Consider the following 13,741-nt stretch of genomic DNA (forward strand, 5'->3'; position numbering starts at 1 on the left):
TAATGGTGTACAATAACACAAAACATGCAGAAATTGGCATGTCCCCTGCTGAGTACCTGTTAACAAACACTCATAGAGTGCTTGATGAACCAGTAATATCAGTGCCTAAGCTTGCAGTGTGAAAGGCAAGAAATGATAAATTTTCCCCATTTTCTGTGGGTGATCTTGTGAAGAAAAAATCCCCTTGTTGGGGAACTGCTCAACTAACAAGTTCCAGCCTCGATATGAGGGGCCTTTTCGGGTAGATGAAGTGAATCCCAATAAGGTCACTTTCAGAACTCGTCACTTAAAAAGTGGCCAGACCAGCCGTACACATTACAATCAGTTGTTGCGCTGGAAAGAGTCGCCACCTTATCTGTGTTCAGGTTGGGATGATAGCTCAGATGAAGAGGGCCAGTCTATTCCGCCCCAGGCTATGTCTGAATCTCTCCTGTCAAATTCCTTGTTCACCTCTGGTGTATCAAGTGATAGTTTTTCTGGATTCTCTAGTAGGACGTCCCAGGAAATAATGAACACTCTGCCCAGAATGGTTTCTCTCAAAAGTCGGGATGGAGCGCCAGTGCCAACGATACCATTAACAGTACATAACGGCCCACTATTTCATAGGGAGATAAGTTCTTGGACAGATAGCATGGAGCAACTTGAAGAATGTACAAAGGCAGAGTAGGAATTTTCACTTAAAGATCTTTCTGCGTCTGGAGTGGTGTGCCTCGAATCAATGAATCCTGGGATGTCTCGCCGCTGGAGGAGGTATCAAAGAAAGGGACCATTGCAAGTCAGATGAGTGGAACGATGGAAAAGATCAAACCAATGTTTTATAGGGTTGGAAGATTTGTGCAGCAGCAAGCCATCAAGCTCTTAATTAAACGAGGTAGTTGACAGCCTGGAAAAGGATCTTGTTGCACAGAGGGAATCAACTATGTTCTCTGGGTTTTCTGGAGAGAAAAGCACCTCTGGCAATAGTGGTGACATTTCAGTGATCCACGCTTGTGATCCAGAGGCTAGTCCTGCAAACCCCCCTCTCCTGAGATGCAATATCATGTGAAATCAAAGTACGATATTAAAGCAAAAGTATTTATCAATTTCAGTGTTGACATCATAGTAGACTGCTCACTATTTGATATGCATCACTAAGTTAATCATGTTAAATTTAATGTAACTGATATTTTTATGGATTTAGTGCACTCCTTACGTTTATCATGTTAATCTTTTTTTGCTTTTCAGACTGGGTAAAGCAGGCAAACTCGAAAATACCATTATTTGAGGTTATAGACCCCGGGGCCTCGGTTTGGGGCTTGTACTTTTTCTTCTCTGTTCAATGGTTCAATGTACATACCTAATTCTTTTTGTTGTGTTAATAAATTGTTAAATAAAAACAAGGAAAAGTCCAATAAATAAGTGATTTATGATGGTTGTAAGGGAGGTGGAGACCATCACCAATTCCTTGTTTTCTTGACACCCTTGCAACGAACACCCTCAGGCCCACAACATTGCTGGTAGCACGATAAATAGAGCCCTACTACAATGGGACATTAAGAGGTGTGCTGAGCCGGGGGACTTTGAGACAGCTTGCACATATAGTTTATATGTGCTAAAATGTTAGCACAAGTTATATAAAAGACAAATTTGATAAATTTCCTCAGATATTATCATCTGAAATAAAAAATAAGTAAAAACCCACGTACTTGATCCCTCCATAGGTATAAACCCATTGAGTTAATTCTATACCAAAATTTTTAGTCTTAGTTATTAATATCTTTCTTTAGACCCCTTACGCCCTGGCGTGACGAATTCGTCACACCAGGGACTAGCTACCTTTTCCAACAATTTCACGTTTTCTGTCAGTTTTTTTGAAAAATTCACAGGAATAAAAAAATTCTTAGATTTATTTTTTACATATGTGTACCAAGTTTCAAAGTTATCTGTCAGTAAATTAGCAATTACTTTACAGATGAGTTATATGAGGCACAACAACAATGCTAGAATAGACCAACTTTGTAGTGTACTCGCGATTAACGAAACTACAATTACGATTGCCATTACATGGATGACTGAATCATTTTAGTCGCTTGCGAATTTTATACAAGAGCCCATTCTGCAAAATTTCTCGACTTCGTGCAATCAGCAACACAGTTTCTGCCCATCCAGGCTCTCATAGGTAGCTTTGTGTGTCTTTGAAAACATAATAAAAGCAACGACAAAATAAAGTTTCAAACGCTAGTCATGACGCGTATGTGGCCCGCGAACATCGCATTGAAGGCTATGGCGGCGCTGTCGACGCTCATACTGCAGCCCACCGTCTTCCCGACCACGAACGTCGGGGACGACGCCGTCTTTGACTTCATCGTCGGTGAGATCACGAATTTTTAATACCTTACAGGAGCAGAAATTGCTTATATAGATGGTCTACTTGAACCAGAGTTAGCTGATCATGCCAGGAATTGTTTCTTTTTTTCAGTATTTAGACTAAATATCGATGATTGTGGTGTCAGCGTTGATTATACGATGTTGCCCTCTAGCCGGTAGCCAGGTTCAACCGGCGAACTTGCCAATTTGATCAAAGTTTTCACAGCTAATCCGAGTTTTGAACCTCTAACTCACTATTTCAACAAAATTGATCTTAAACTCTCGGCCACTCAGAGGCGAGTGGTATTTCTTAGTAAGAATGTTGGGCAAGAATAGATAATGGTTTCTGTTCATTATAGTTGAATGTTGAATGACGACAAAATATCAGTTGTATTATAAATCATTTGTTGAGGTATACATATTTTAAATTCTTCTTATTTGAATATTGTGATCTGAGCGTCATTTTTCTTAAAACTCGGTCTGACAACACGTTGTTAAGAACAAAGGTATCACGGTTTGGAAACATGTTGTTTTCTGTTTTATAGATAGGCAAGTCAATTAAAGAAGTAATGGTCAGTTGGGTTCACAGCTAACCGAAAAGTTAGCTTCGTTAATCGTTAATTCGCTAACTGAAAAGTTAGCTTTCATGACGCTAAACCGATAAATCGTCGAAAATTTTAGCTGAATTTACCGCTAATCGCTAACTTTTAGTATATCAATTTAGCTTTGGCTTAAATTTTTGTGTCTCTGAAACTCTGAAAAACAGAACTAGAGAGCTGAACTTTTAATATATAATGATAAATAAATATTAATTCACTTACGCACTGACAAGGAGCTTTCCAGAAAGGTGTAGCATGCCAAGATCAGATAATGATCAAAATGAACAATGTACATAAATAATTATATGAACAAATTAAATTGAACAGTAGTTGACATTCAGCATACAGTTTATTAAACGAATAAGAAATTGTAAGAAAAAAAACAGGTAAAAAAGGGTTACGCACTGCTCCTACTCTGGCTTGCCCTTCATCTCCTCGAGGTGATGATTTTGCCCTTGATGAACATCAGCCTCTCAGTGCTGCGTCAACCAATGCTGCGTCTCAATGCTGCGTCACGTCTTGTGCTAGTACAATATGTAGTAGTCCGACAAGACGTGATTGATTGATGTACATATGTTGACGTAGTCAGCCATCAGTGTGGCACACGGCTAACAATACTCAGCATAAAATATTAACACCTGAATTTTCAATCAGAAGAGATTTTTTAACATTTTTATCGGACTGCCAGCTAGCGGAACTAAATTTAGCGGAGCGGAAGCTAATTGGTCCGCTAATGGTTTTGAAAGGTAGCTGAAAAGCTAATCCGATATGGAAAAAGTTAACTTCACTAATTAGCGGTTAGCGGATTAGCGGAAGTGTGCTTACTAATAATAATTATAACAATAATAACAATGACAATAATAATAAAAAAGAAGAAGAATAAACCGTAATACTAATAATAATATAACGGAATTAATAGGTTAACATCAACAACTGGGCAGTGGGCGCAGGCTCTGCGGGTTGTGCGCTGGCTGCGCGCTTGTCAGAGGTGCGCTCGTGGCAAGTGCTGCTGCTCGAGGCCGGTGGGCAACCGCCTGCCGTCAGCAAGGTGAGAAGCTCTGGCGAACAGCCTTGTCATGCAAAGGCGGCTTCTTTATAGCCGTTATATCTGAGATCATCCGCCGTATGACATCATGTACGATGTACGCAGTCGCACGTATGTCATTGGCTGCAATTATAACCAGTCCGACGACTGTTAGGAAATGGTAATCAAAACTGTGATCATAGTGCCCCAGATTAAGTGGTGTTATTTCAACAAGTCTGTATTGGTTTTGCATAAACATTAGGGCTTTTACAACTTTTGAATTTCGTTGCTCTTTCTTCAAATATATATTGGGATATTGAATTATATTCATTTATAGCGGATCAATTGGTTCGAAACCGCTACAATTTAAGAACTTAGAACGGGGATTATAACACGAATTTGCCGAGGATAGTGTTCAAAGTGTATTTGGTTAAGTATGGAGGTTGCACCTGTAGAATGAACGAACGGCTATAATACTAATTGCATAATACATATTGAGATGAATAAATGAAGTACATTATATAAGTAAATATTACAACTTAGATAATATAACTGGAGCTATTTAATGTCTTACCCCAAACATTGGCGAACCAGGCTGTTATGATACTACGGATAACTGAATCGACGAAGAAACAAAATGTCAATCTATAAGTAGCTCGGATGCTTTGCGAAAAAGATAAATATTCTAGAAAATTAATAAAACTGATAACAGAGATAAATAGTGTCCCTACACATTCTTCTACCAAAAAAATTGGCCTAAATTCCCTTAAAAATCTTATTGTGGTCAATTTTGTTAATCAGGCTGTTCATTAAGGCCCGTTTACACTAGTGGCAACGATATGCGCTTTGAGTCGTTTGCTGCAGTGCCTCACCGCGCACAACCGTTCACACTACATTTGTACTATTTAGTTTGAGACCGCGCGCTTTGAACACCAGTTGCCACCTAGACGTCAATGAGCATGGATGTTACCAAATTTGAGCTGTGGGCCATTGTTCTCGGGTGTGCTGTGGTCCGTCATTCTTCGCCGTAAACGAGAATTTAGCATAGGCATAATAATTTGAGAACTAGCACATTCAAAAATATACTGTTTATAAAAAATAGTCTATTCTTAAATAAAAAGTTCCAATATTCGTACCGATATTATATCATCCTTTGAAATCGCTAAACGGTAATGCATAAATTGTCAGGAGTTGCTAAAATCACATAAACTAAACACGTCATGTAGAAATAACTTACATCATTTGCATTTCGATTTTTGTACTCCTTTGACCGAACATTCCATAGGCATTCGTGTTCTCTATCAAGATCAATTAGGCGCTCTACTAGAGAGTGACTCCAAACGAGAGTGGTGTTTTTAGTCGACATTTGGTGTGCCGGACCAGCGTACTCAATCAACCTTACTACTACTAGACCACAGACAGCTATCTACTAACCAAGAATTTAAAAGCAAAGAATAGTCCACAATTGCATGAGGCATGGCCCCTGTCAATCGCTAGCTCGTCAATCGGTCAAGAAGCGCATGCAGAGGCTGCAAAGCGCCTCTGCATGCGCTTTGAGGCACTTGATTCTCGTGTGTTGCCCCTAGTGTAAACGGGCCTTTAGAGCCAATATTAAAGAAGATATAAGATATATCAGTATTATTGGACTGCATTCCGACTCTGCAGTTGCAGCAAGGACCTTGCCAACGCAATTCACGATGACATCTCAAAAATTAATGTGTGTTCAATTAACGAGAATGTACATTTTTTATGAGCAATTTCCCTCTTACATTCAATATTGCAATACTTTAATTGTACATTGATTCATTTAATCAGGTGTATGGACTTTAATACTTTCTAGATGACTTTCCACTGCGTTCATACCTGACGCTTATCAGGTTAGATTTAATATGGTATTTTTAATATTTTTGCATAGATTGTGATATAGTATTACGGGGAGCGTCTGGGTCCAAAATCGACTATTTGGCTTTTCCGGTTTTTAGTCTCATCTTAAAGCTGACATTCTGACCTATCCAACGGTACCAAAACCATCTCTTTACGTTGGTTTATGCGTTCACGACAGATCGCGAAAGGGTTAAGGATGGTGGAGTTCTTTAACATTTAACATAGGCAATAATGCCCGGCAGTGCAGTTAAATAGCCAGTCTGAACACGCTCTGCTTCAGTAACCCGGCTGCAGTCGTGCGGGATGGTTCTCGTGCAGTCGTTCGAACCATCCTTGACAGAAATTGAGCTCCAGTATCGCTTAGTCTTGCAGCCTTGAATGCCTATGTCGAGGCGCGCGGGACTTTGTCGCGCTCTACTGAACATTCACACTTATTGTCACTGCAAACCTATCTCCTCCTAGAGTTTTCAAGCTACAGCAATGAGATAAATCGTTCGATTTGCAAATAAATGATCTTGTGATTGGTCGTAGCTTTTTCCCAATTTCGTTACAGTTTTGAAAATATTTTGAAAGGAGGGGGGAAATGGATGAAATCGAAAAACGTTCGAAGATGTTACAAAAAACGCCCCTCCACCCACAAAAAATCTAATTAAAAAAAACTACGGCGAATCGACAGATATGGTCTTTAGGCATCGAATGATATGTCTCGATGTTGTAGCTAGAAAATCCTAGGAGGAGATAGTTTTCTAAGGTACCCCCTTTTTGGCCGTTGTCTAAGAATTTCACGTTTTCATATTTTTTTTCAGAAAGTTAATATGAATAAAAGCCGTCTAATTTTCTGTTTTACATGTGTGTACCAAGTTTCAAAGTGATCCGTCTGTAAATAACCGAGGTAGTTTTTTACCCAGACGCTCCCCGGACCTGACCATTACCTATATCACACCAATGGCCTTGTCAACGATGAACGATATAACGTTAATTTATATATTTTAGGTATTAATATTGGGGTAATTTTCCAACAGATTCCACTTTTCAGCTTCCACTCATACAGCCGTATGAGTATCTACAACTACTACTTCATGACGACCAGTCAGAAGAATGCACTTTACGCCTACGAAAATAACGTGCGTATGTACTGTAAAGGATGAATTTCTTTCCAGAAAAAATCGGTTTAGATTCAAATTCTGATACACAAGAGATATGCTGGCGAATTCAATTGGAGAATATATACCTATTGATAGAAATCAGGGTAATTAAAGCAATAAAAATGTATTTTCAAAATTTAAACAGCAACAGACATTCATATATCATCGAAAATTGAACAACATTCCTAAAGTGTCAATTTCCTTCAATTTTATGGCCTCAATGCCAAATTTACGTTCTCTATATAACTACATTTTATTCATCTGTCTGGGAAACCATGCGGGGTCATTTTCTGCGTTTAATTTTTATTTACATATATTTATTTTTATTAGCAGAACTCTACTTGGAACAATGAAAGCATAAAACATTCTTCAAACTCCTTTTCTTTTTATAATCGATTAGTTGAAAATAACGGAGAAACTTCTTAAATATTTCTAACATTATTGATGCCATCACGGGCAGAAACTTGTTGCAAATTCGGGAAAAGTCGTTGGAGGCTCGAGCGTGGTGAACTACATGCTGTATTATCGCGGCAACCGCCGTGACTACGACCGCTGGGCGGCCCTCGGTAACACTGGCTGGGACTACGATACTGTCCTGCCATACTTCAAGAAAGCCGAGAACTATGAAGGAAAACTCTCTGCTGAAGACTGTGAGTTTATTTTCCGCATATTTATCCTCAGATAACTCTACGTATAGTTAAATGAATGTTGTAGTAAGCCAGTGTGCAGAGTACATTATATGGCACGCTCGGCAGCTTCTGGCTCTGAAATGAGGTAGATTTGCCACAAATGGTAAAACAGCAGATTTTTCTTCGTGTTTCGTTCTAATTTGCGGAACAGAATTCTCCTTTAGCTAATGAACATAGTAGGTCACAAATATTTCAAATCACCTCTAACGCGCGATGGGAATGGCGGTTCTAAAAAGAACACAAATTTCTATTTGGTTCGCGCACATTTGCGTAAATCTCGATGAAATTACCACTAAACATCTTCTCTAGCTTAAGCGAGTAAGACTATTCAAGTTGCACTCAAATATTTTCAAAATTTATGTTATCCTGAATTATCCAGAAAGCAACATAGTGATCTGTCAGTAAATTTTTTGTGCGCAATAATCCTGCATCCTTATATAGAAATTTCGTACATCACGGTACATGCTGCACTCTAATTAGTATTAGACAATTTAAAATATTCATTATTTGATTGAATTTGACCGCATTTAACTTTTCAGTGCCGTATCATGGTTTGGGAGGACCACTCTCGGTCTCCAACTCGAATTGGTTCGATCTTTCCAAGTATGTCTTCGCGGCGGCCAAGGAAATGGGTTTTGAAAAAATTGACCCCAACGCTAAAAAGAGAATCGGTGAGTATTGTGCGAAAAATTCATCGCAATAAACCTATTGCACTTTATTGGTAATTTTTGTGTGATTTTACTTTTGCACCGATAAATAGAGTAATCTTTGGATGCCCTCAATGTATTCGAATTATAAATGAAATTTCTTATTTCGTATTTTGGTACGAATTCGTTATTTTAGTGCAAATTTATTTCACTGAAAGTTTTAACTTTAGGGAAAGTTTACGGTTTTTTTATTAATGCTACTAGATGGAATATTCATGGAAATTCAAATTAGAGTCTCAATGAAAAGCAGGTCATGTTTTCATTTAGGTTATTTCCTGCCGGATTATACTACAAAGAAAGGTGAACGCCATTCAGCAGCAGAAGCCTATCTCAAGCCCACCCTGAGCAGACCAAATCTCTCCCTGCAGACCGATTCGCAAGTTATAAGGGTACAAACTGGCCGATAACTTCCTTGTCGGAATAGGTCTGATCAAGACTCTAAGTTCTTAGTAGTAATCGTGTATATATAAAAGCCAAATTGGCGTAAGATAAATAAGGAAAGGGGGCATAAGTATCTAAACAGAACATTACAATTGACTGAAATATATGTAGAAGTACTCATCTTTCGATCTGTTTTGTCAAACCAAAATAGAACAAACTGGTGGAGGGAATCGATGCTATCAGAGCATGGTTTTTAAATGGGTCATCACAATATTAGCTATCATGCCAAATAAATGGAAATGGTAACCTAAATACAAAGCGCTTCAATATGTGCCTTTCAAAAGCACTAAGTAATCAAGAAAAATGTATATACGTGAATTAGTCTCTGATCATTGAGGCCAACTTATTAAATTCCTGCTTGCAGAATAAATTCGTTGTATTGAAGCAAGGAAGTTGAAACAATAATAATAATCTGTAAAGTCCATCGTTCGGAAGTAATTTTAACAAAGAAAAATCAATGTGACAATCATCATGTAAAAGATGCGGTTAATTTACACGGAAAATGTCTTCATGTAGACCAATGACGAATTAGCACAACCTTAATAGATATATTCAAATTTATATATGTACATCGTCGTTCGAAAAGTCTTATCCTACCGAGTTTAGGAAACACAATTTGAAAGCTTTGCATGACTGAGTTTCCCTTTATTTTCAGATTCTGTTTAACAACAAAAACAGAGCTATAGGAGTTCGCTACATGCAAGGAGGTCGGGTAAGTCAACGAGTTCTCAATTTAAATTCAATTATAGAATCGCAGAATCCGAATCAAATTATTTTGGTACATGCCTCGGGGCCACTTTAGATCAGTTTAAGTAATAAACCCTGCAAATTATTCATCGACATTCATAGACATTTATGATTTATTTTCATTTTTTAGGTACATCATTCCCAATCGTCCCACTTCAATTTTCAATCCCCCTCTTCTCCAATTTATTTTCAAAAAAAAAAAATTTTGAAAATATCTAAATCGGGGTAATTTTTGCAATATTGATTGACCTTGATGTAAAATATTTTCATTATATAATAATAATTTACTTGTATCATAATTAATTTCTATTAATTATTGTTCAATTATTCATTTATTAATTGCATTTATTAAATAAACTGTGCAGGTTAAACAAGCGTTCGCCCGTAAAGAAGTGATCATCAGTGCTGGTGTCATCAACAGCCCCAAGCTGCTCATGCTCTCCGGCATTGGGCCCAAGGAACACCTCAGATCAGTTGGGGTAAGTTACAAATCATGGGACGCCTGTCGGAGACCACCACTGCTGAGCTTCGAAAGGACTATCATGATCCCTTCCCTCGTGAACGTAGCCTATAACACTTCTTGACTGTAACATTATCAGCCACAAGCCACCAAACAGATCACATCCATTGAATTAGATTTTACTAGAGGGCTGTTTAAGAAGTGTGAATTGAGATTTATAAGTGATAACAACCGTCCCTCTTCCTACTGATAGTAGTAAATATGCATTAAGTAGGCTTGAGTAAGAATCTGAAGATTTAGTATCTATATTGATGAGATGAAGAATGACGGCCCGACCAACACCTACGGGCGGTTGGTCATTAGAATACAAACATGACATGAACATATTAGAGTAACAATATCAAAAGAATACAAACACAATTCAGTTATTACAGTTACCTGAAATATTCTATTGCATTAAAAGAATTGAATTCTATTGAGTATTGAAGAACTTAGCAGCTTACCCCTTAGCTGACGTTTACCCCACGGCCTCGTCTAGAAAATGGCTCTAGGCTACCCAATGCGTAATTGGCAAATGGTTCTTCACTTGCGTTCTTATGAAATTTCACAATATTTTCTGGTACGATTTAACATGAAATAATTTCGACATTTACTAAACTTCATCATTCAGTAATTACACGAGTGTTATTCGTGCTCAAAATTTGGTGATTAACTGACTGTATATTTTTATAATGGTTTTATAATGAAATTGATGAAATCCGAAATAAGTAATCGAGATCAAGATGATTAAGTAAGATATTGTTACAGGGCTCGATAATCACGAGTTTGAAGGTTGAATAAAATTAACTATGAAATTCAAGAGAAATACTAGTGAGAGTCACTACAGGACTTCCCCGGCGAGAACGGAGTTCCTAAGATGATATTGAGATACAATGACAATCTTAAAAGTAATGCAAATCGAGAAAATCAATATCATTCATCCCGGTACTGAATTAGCTGAGACTTATTGTAGCCTGTGCAGTAGCAATACATATAGGATCGATAGCGTTTGCGTCAATAGGCAATCATGACATAAAACGAGATGTTTTATGTCATGATTATGACTTAATCTTCAAATACCGCCACAAATTTTCAATCGGATTTAAGTCCGGCGACTGGTTTCGCCATTCCCTAACGTGTACATTTCTATCAGCGAACCATTTCTTTGTGGATCTTGCAGTATGCTTAGGATCGTTATCCTGCTGGAAAATCCAATCACCAGGTAGCTCTAGTTTCTCAACAGAAGTCGTCAAATTATTTTCCAGGATGCTCTGGTAGTTTGCAGCATTCATCCTACCATCTATAAGTGATATGTTACCAACACCTTTTGCGGAGAAACAGCCCCAGATCATGATGTTGCCACCACCAAACTCACTCACTCACTCACTCACTCACTCACTCACTCACTCACTCACTCACTTACACCAAACTCACTGTCTTTCCTCCACACATGGTGACGATAATTTCGACCGAAAAGCTCAATTTTTGTTTCGTCCGTCCAAAGAACCTTTTCCCAAAAAGCATAGTCTTTGTCCTTATGCTCCTTGACGAATTTCAGCCTGGCATCTCGATGTCGTTTCATTAGGAGTGGGGTCTTTCTTGGGGTGCGTGATTTTAATTCGTTTCTGTGAAGTTCATTGCTTATCGTTCGTTTGGTTACTTGAATTCCTGAGGCACTCAGGTGACTTTGCAACTCTCCTCGAGTAATCTGTGGATTTTCTTGGATTTTTCGTCCCAATAATCTAGCAGATCGTGCAGAAATCTTCCTAGGAGCACCTGATCGTCTTTGGTTTTCAACGCTGTCACGGGTCTTGAAGCGTCCAATGAACGAAGCAACTGTACTAAAAGGAACATTCAAGTGGCTAGCAATCTTCCTAGAACTTTCTCCTTCCTTCCAACGCGATAGAATTAGTTGATTCAAATTAAGAAAAGGTCCCCAACAAACATTGAGAATCTTAAGGTGGTGTGCCAAGAAGAATGGTATAAAATACCAGTCAGCATCTGCAATTCATTGGTCGAGACGTATAGAAATAGACTGGTATCTGTTGAGCTGAATAAAGGGTATTCAACCAAGTATTAAATTAAAATAATGCGGATTTATTGTTTTGTACGAATACTTTTTTCACCCGAAGAAGTTAACATGTTGCATTAATTTTTGTTGCATTGAGATTTAATTTCTATTGATGATATTTTTGAATACAATGCGCCTCTATACATAATATAAATCACTTCTCCTGTTCAATTTGTGTACTTACATACATTAAAATACGATTTTTCAAGTGTACGAATATTTATTTCCCCCCACTGTATGCTATATGAAATCTAACCCCAGATGCTGTGAGCTAAAAGTGAACGTCTGGTGGTGCACGGCAGGATTCATGCAGTTCCACAGGCGAGCTGGCCTGATTGGTCGCAGTCTGTTGTCCGCTAGTTACAGTTCGAGCTGAAGTCAGGGTGTAAAGAGATGATTCGATGCAACGTTCAGTGGTGGACGATCATTACACTCTGAGCCATTCGGTTCAGAATATGGTGGCGTAAAGATCCTAATATTTAAAGCAAGAGGTTTGTCATGGGCTGGTTAATGACGGATGGCTTAATCCGCGGCTGATCAATGGTCATCCGGAAATACGCTAGGCGTACCTGTCAGGGGCGATTGGTGCATAAATTTGGTGGTGCACGGCTGCGTCCCTTTTCGTGACAGACGGGACGGTCACAATTAATCGCGGTGTTTACCTATTACCCCTTAAAATAGCTTTCAATATAAAATTTAATGAACTATTCCTCAAAATCATACAAATAACAACTTGATCTGTAAATCATTTATCGGAGTTATTTGACAACATATTTGCTTTGAATAATGTCTATATATGTACGCTGTATAACTCTTTGGTGACAGATAAAACCTCGGGTTGACGTGCCAGGTGTGGGTAAAAATTTCCAGGACCACATGACCCTGCACGGACTCAACTGGCTGATTAAGATGGGACCAAACGAGGTCTCTGCAACGTCCTTAAGCACCATACTAAGCCCGCAAACCTTTAAGGACTACAAGGAGAAGAGGACCGGTAAGTTCACTTTCAATCGTATATTACGTCTATTTCTTCTTTCGGATTCGGGTCTAAGGTCGATGGATAGCCCTCTACGAATAAATTTCCTTCAAGAGCTATACAACTTGTCTACAATTTATCGCTATAGTTTTTGAAATAATTACACGCACTCCACGGTACTTTATTCGTGCACCTGACACAGAGATGAACCTCCGATATGGGCCTCCTGGGGGTATCTAGAACATTCGACAGAATAATAATACCCTCAACTAGAAATCCAACTCAACCATCACCGTATCAATGAGATAAACATTCAACTACTCGTCTATCGTAAGTTGAGGCTCATCAAATTGCAGGGCGCGACGTATGAGAAAAATTCTAAAATATCGCTCAGACGACCGACCACAGCTAACGACGACGATATTTTCATAGCCAACGAATATCACGAGAACCGACCATAGCCAACGACTAAAATATTGACCTAACAATTGAGGTCCTACATCTACGTACTTATCACGCTTGTCATCATCATCAATGCATTCGTAGGAAATTAAAATTTCAATTCAAAAATATTAATTATATTACTGACCGATTTCCTGTCAACTTTTACACC

The 13,741-nt window shown here is 38.4% G+C and overlaps 1 protein-coding gene across 1 annotated transcript; it reads left to right on the forward strand.

Moving 5' to 3' along the window:
* Positions 1-1,950: 1,950 nt before the first annotated feature.
* Positions 1,951-13,146, forward strand: LOC108676420 (glucose dehydrogenase [FAD, quinone]-like; the record flags this gene model as incomplete). Its single annotated transcript, XM_018164494.1, has 9 exons — positions 1,951-2,350; positions 3,887-3,993; positions 6,876-6,977; positions 7,459-7,648; positions 8,227-8,358; positions 8,662-8,783; positions 9,491-9,547; positions 9,948-10,061; positions 12,978-13,146. Coding segments are annotated over exons 1-9 (1,120 nt in total), but the record flags the coding sequence as incomplete, so codon positions are not given.
* Between the last annotated feature and the right edge of the window lie 595 nt (positions 13,147-13,741).

Source organism: Hyalella azteca, unplaced genomic scaffold (genome assembly GCF_000764305.2).
Source record: "Hyalella azteca isolate HAZT.00-mixed unplaced genomic scaffold, Hazt_2.0.2 contig7914, whole genome shotgun sequence".
Lineage (NCBI taxonomy): Eukaryota > Metazoa > Arthropoda > Malacostraca > Amphipoda > Hyalellidae > Hyalella > Hyalella azteca.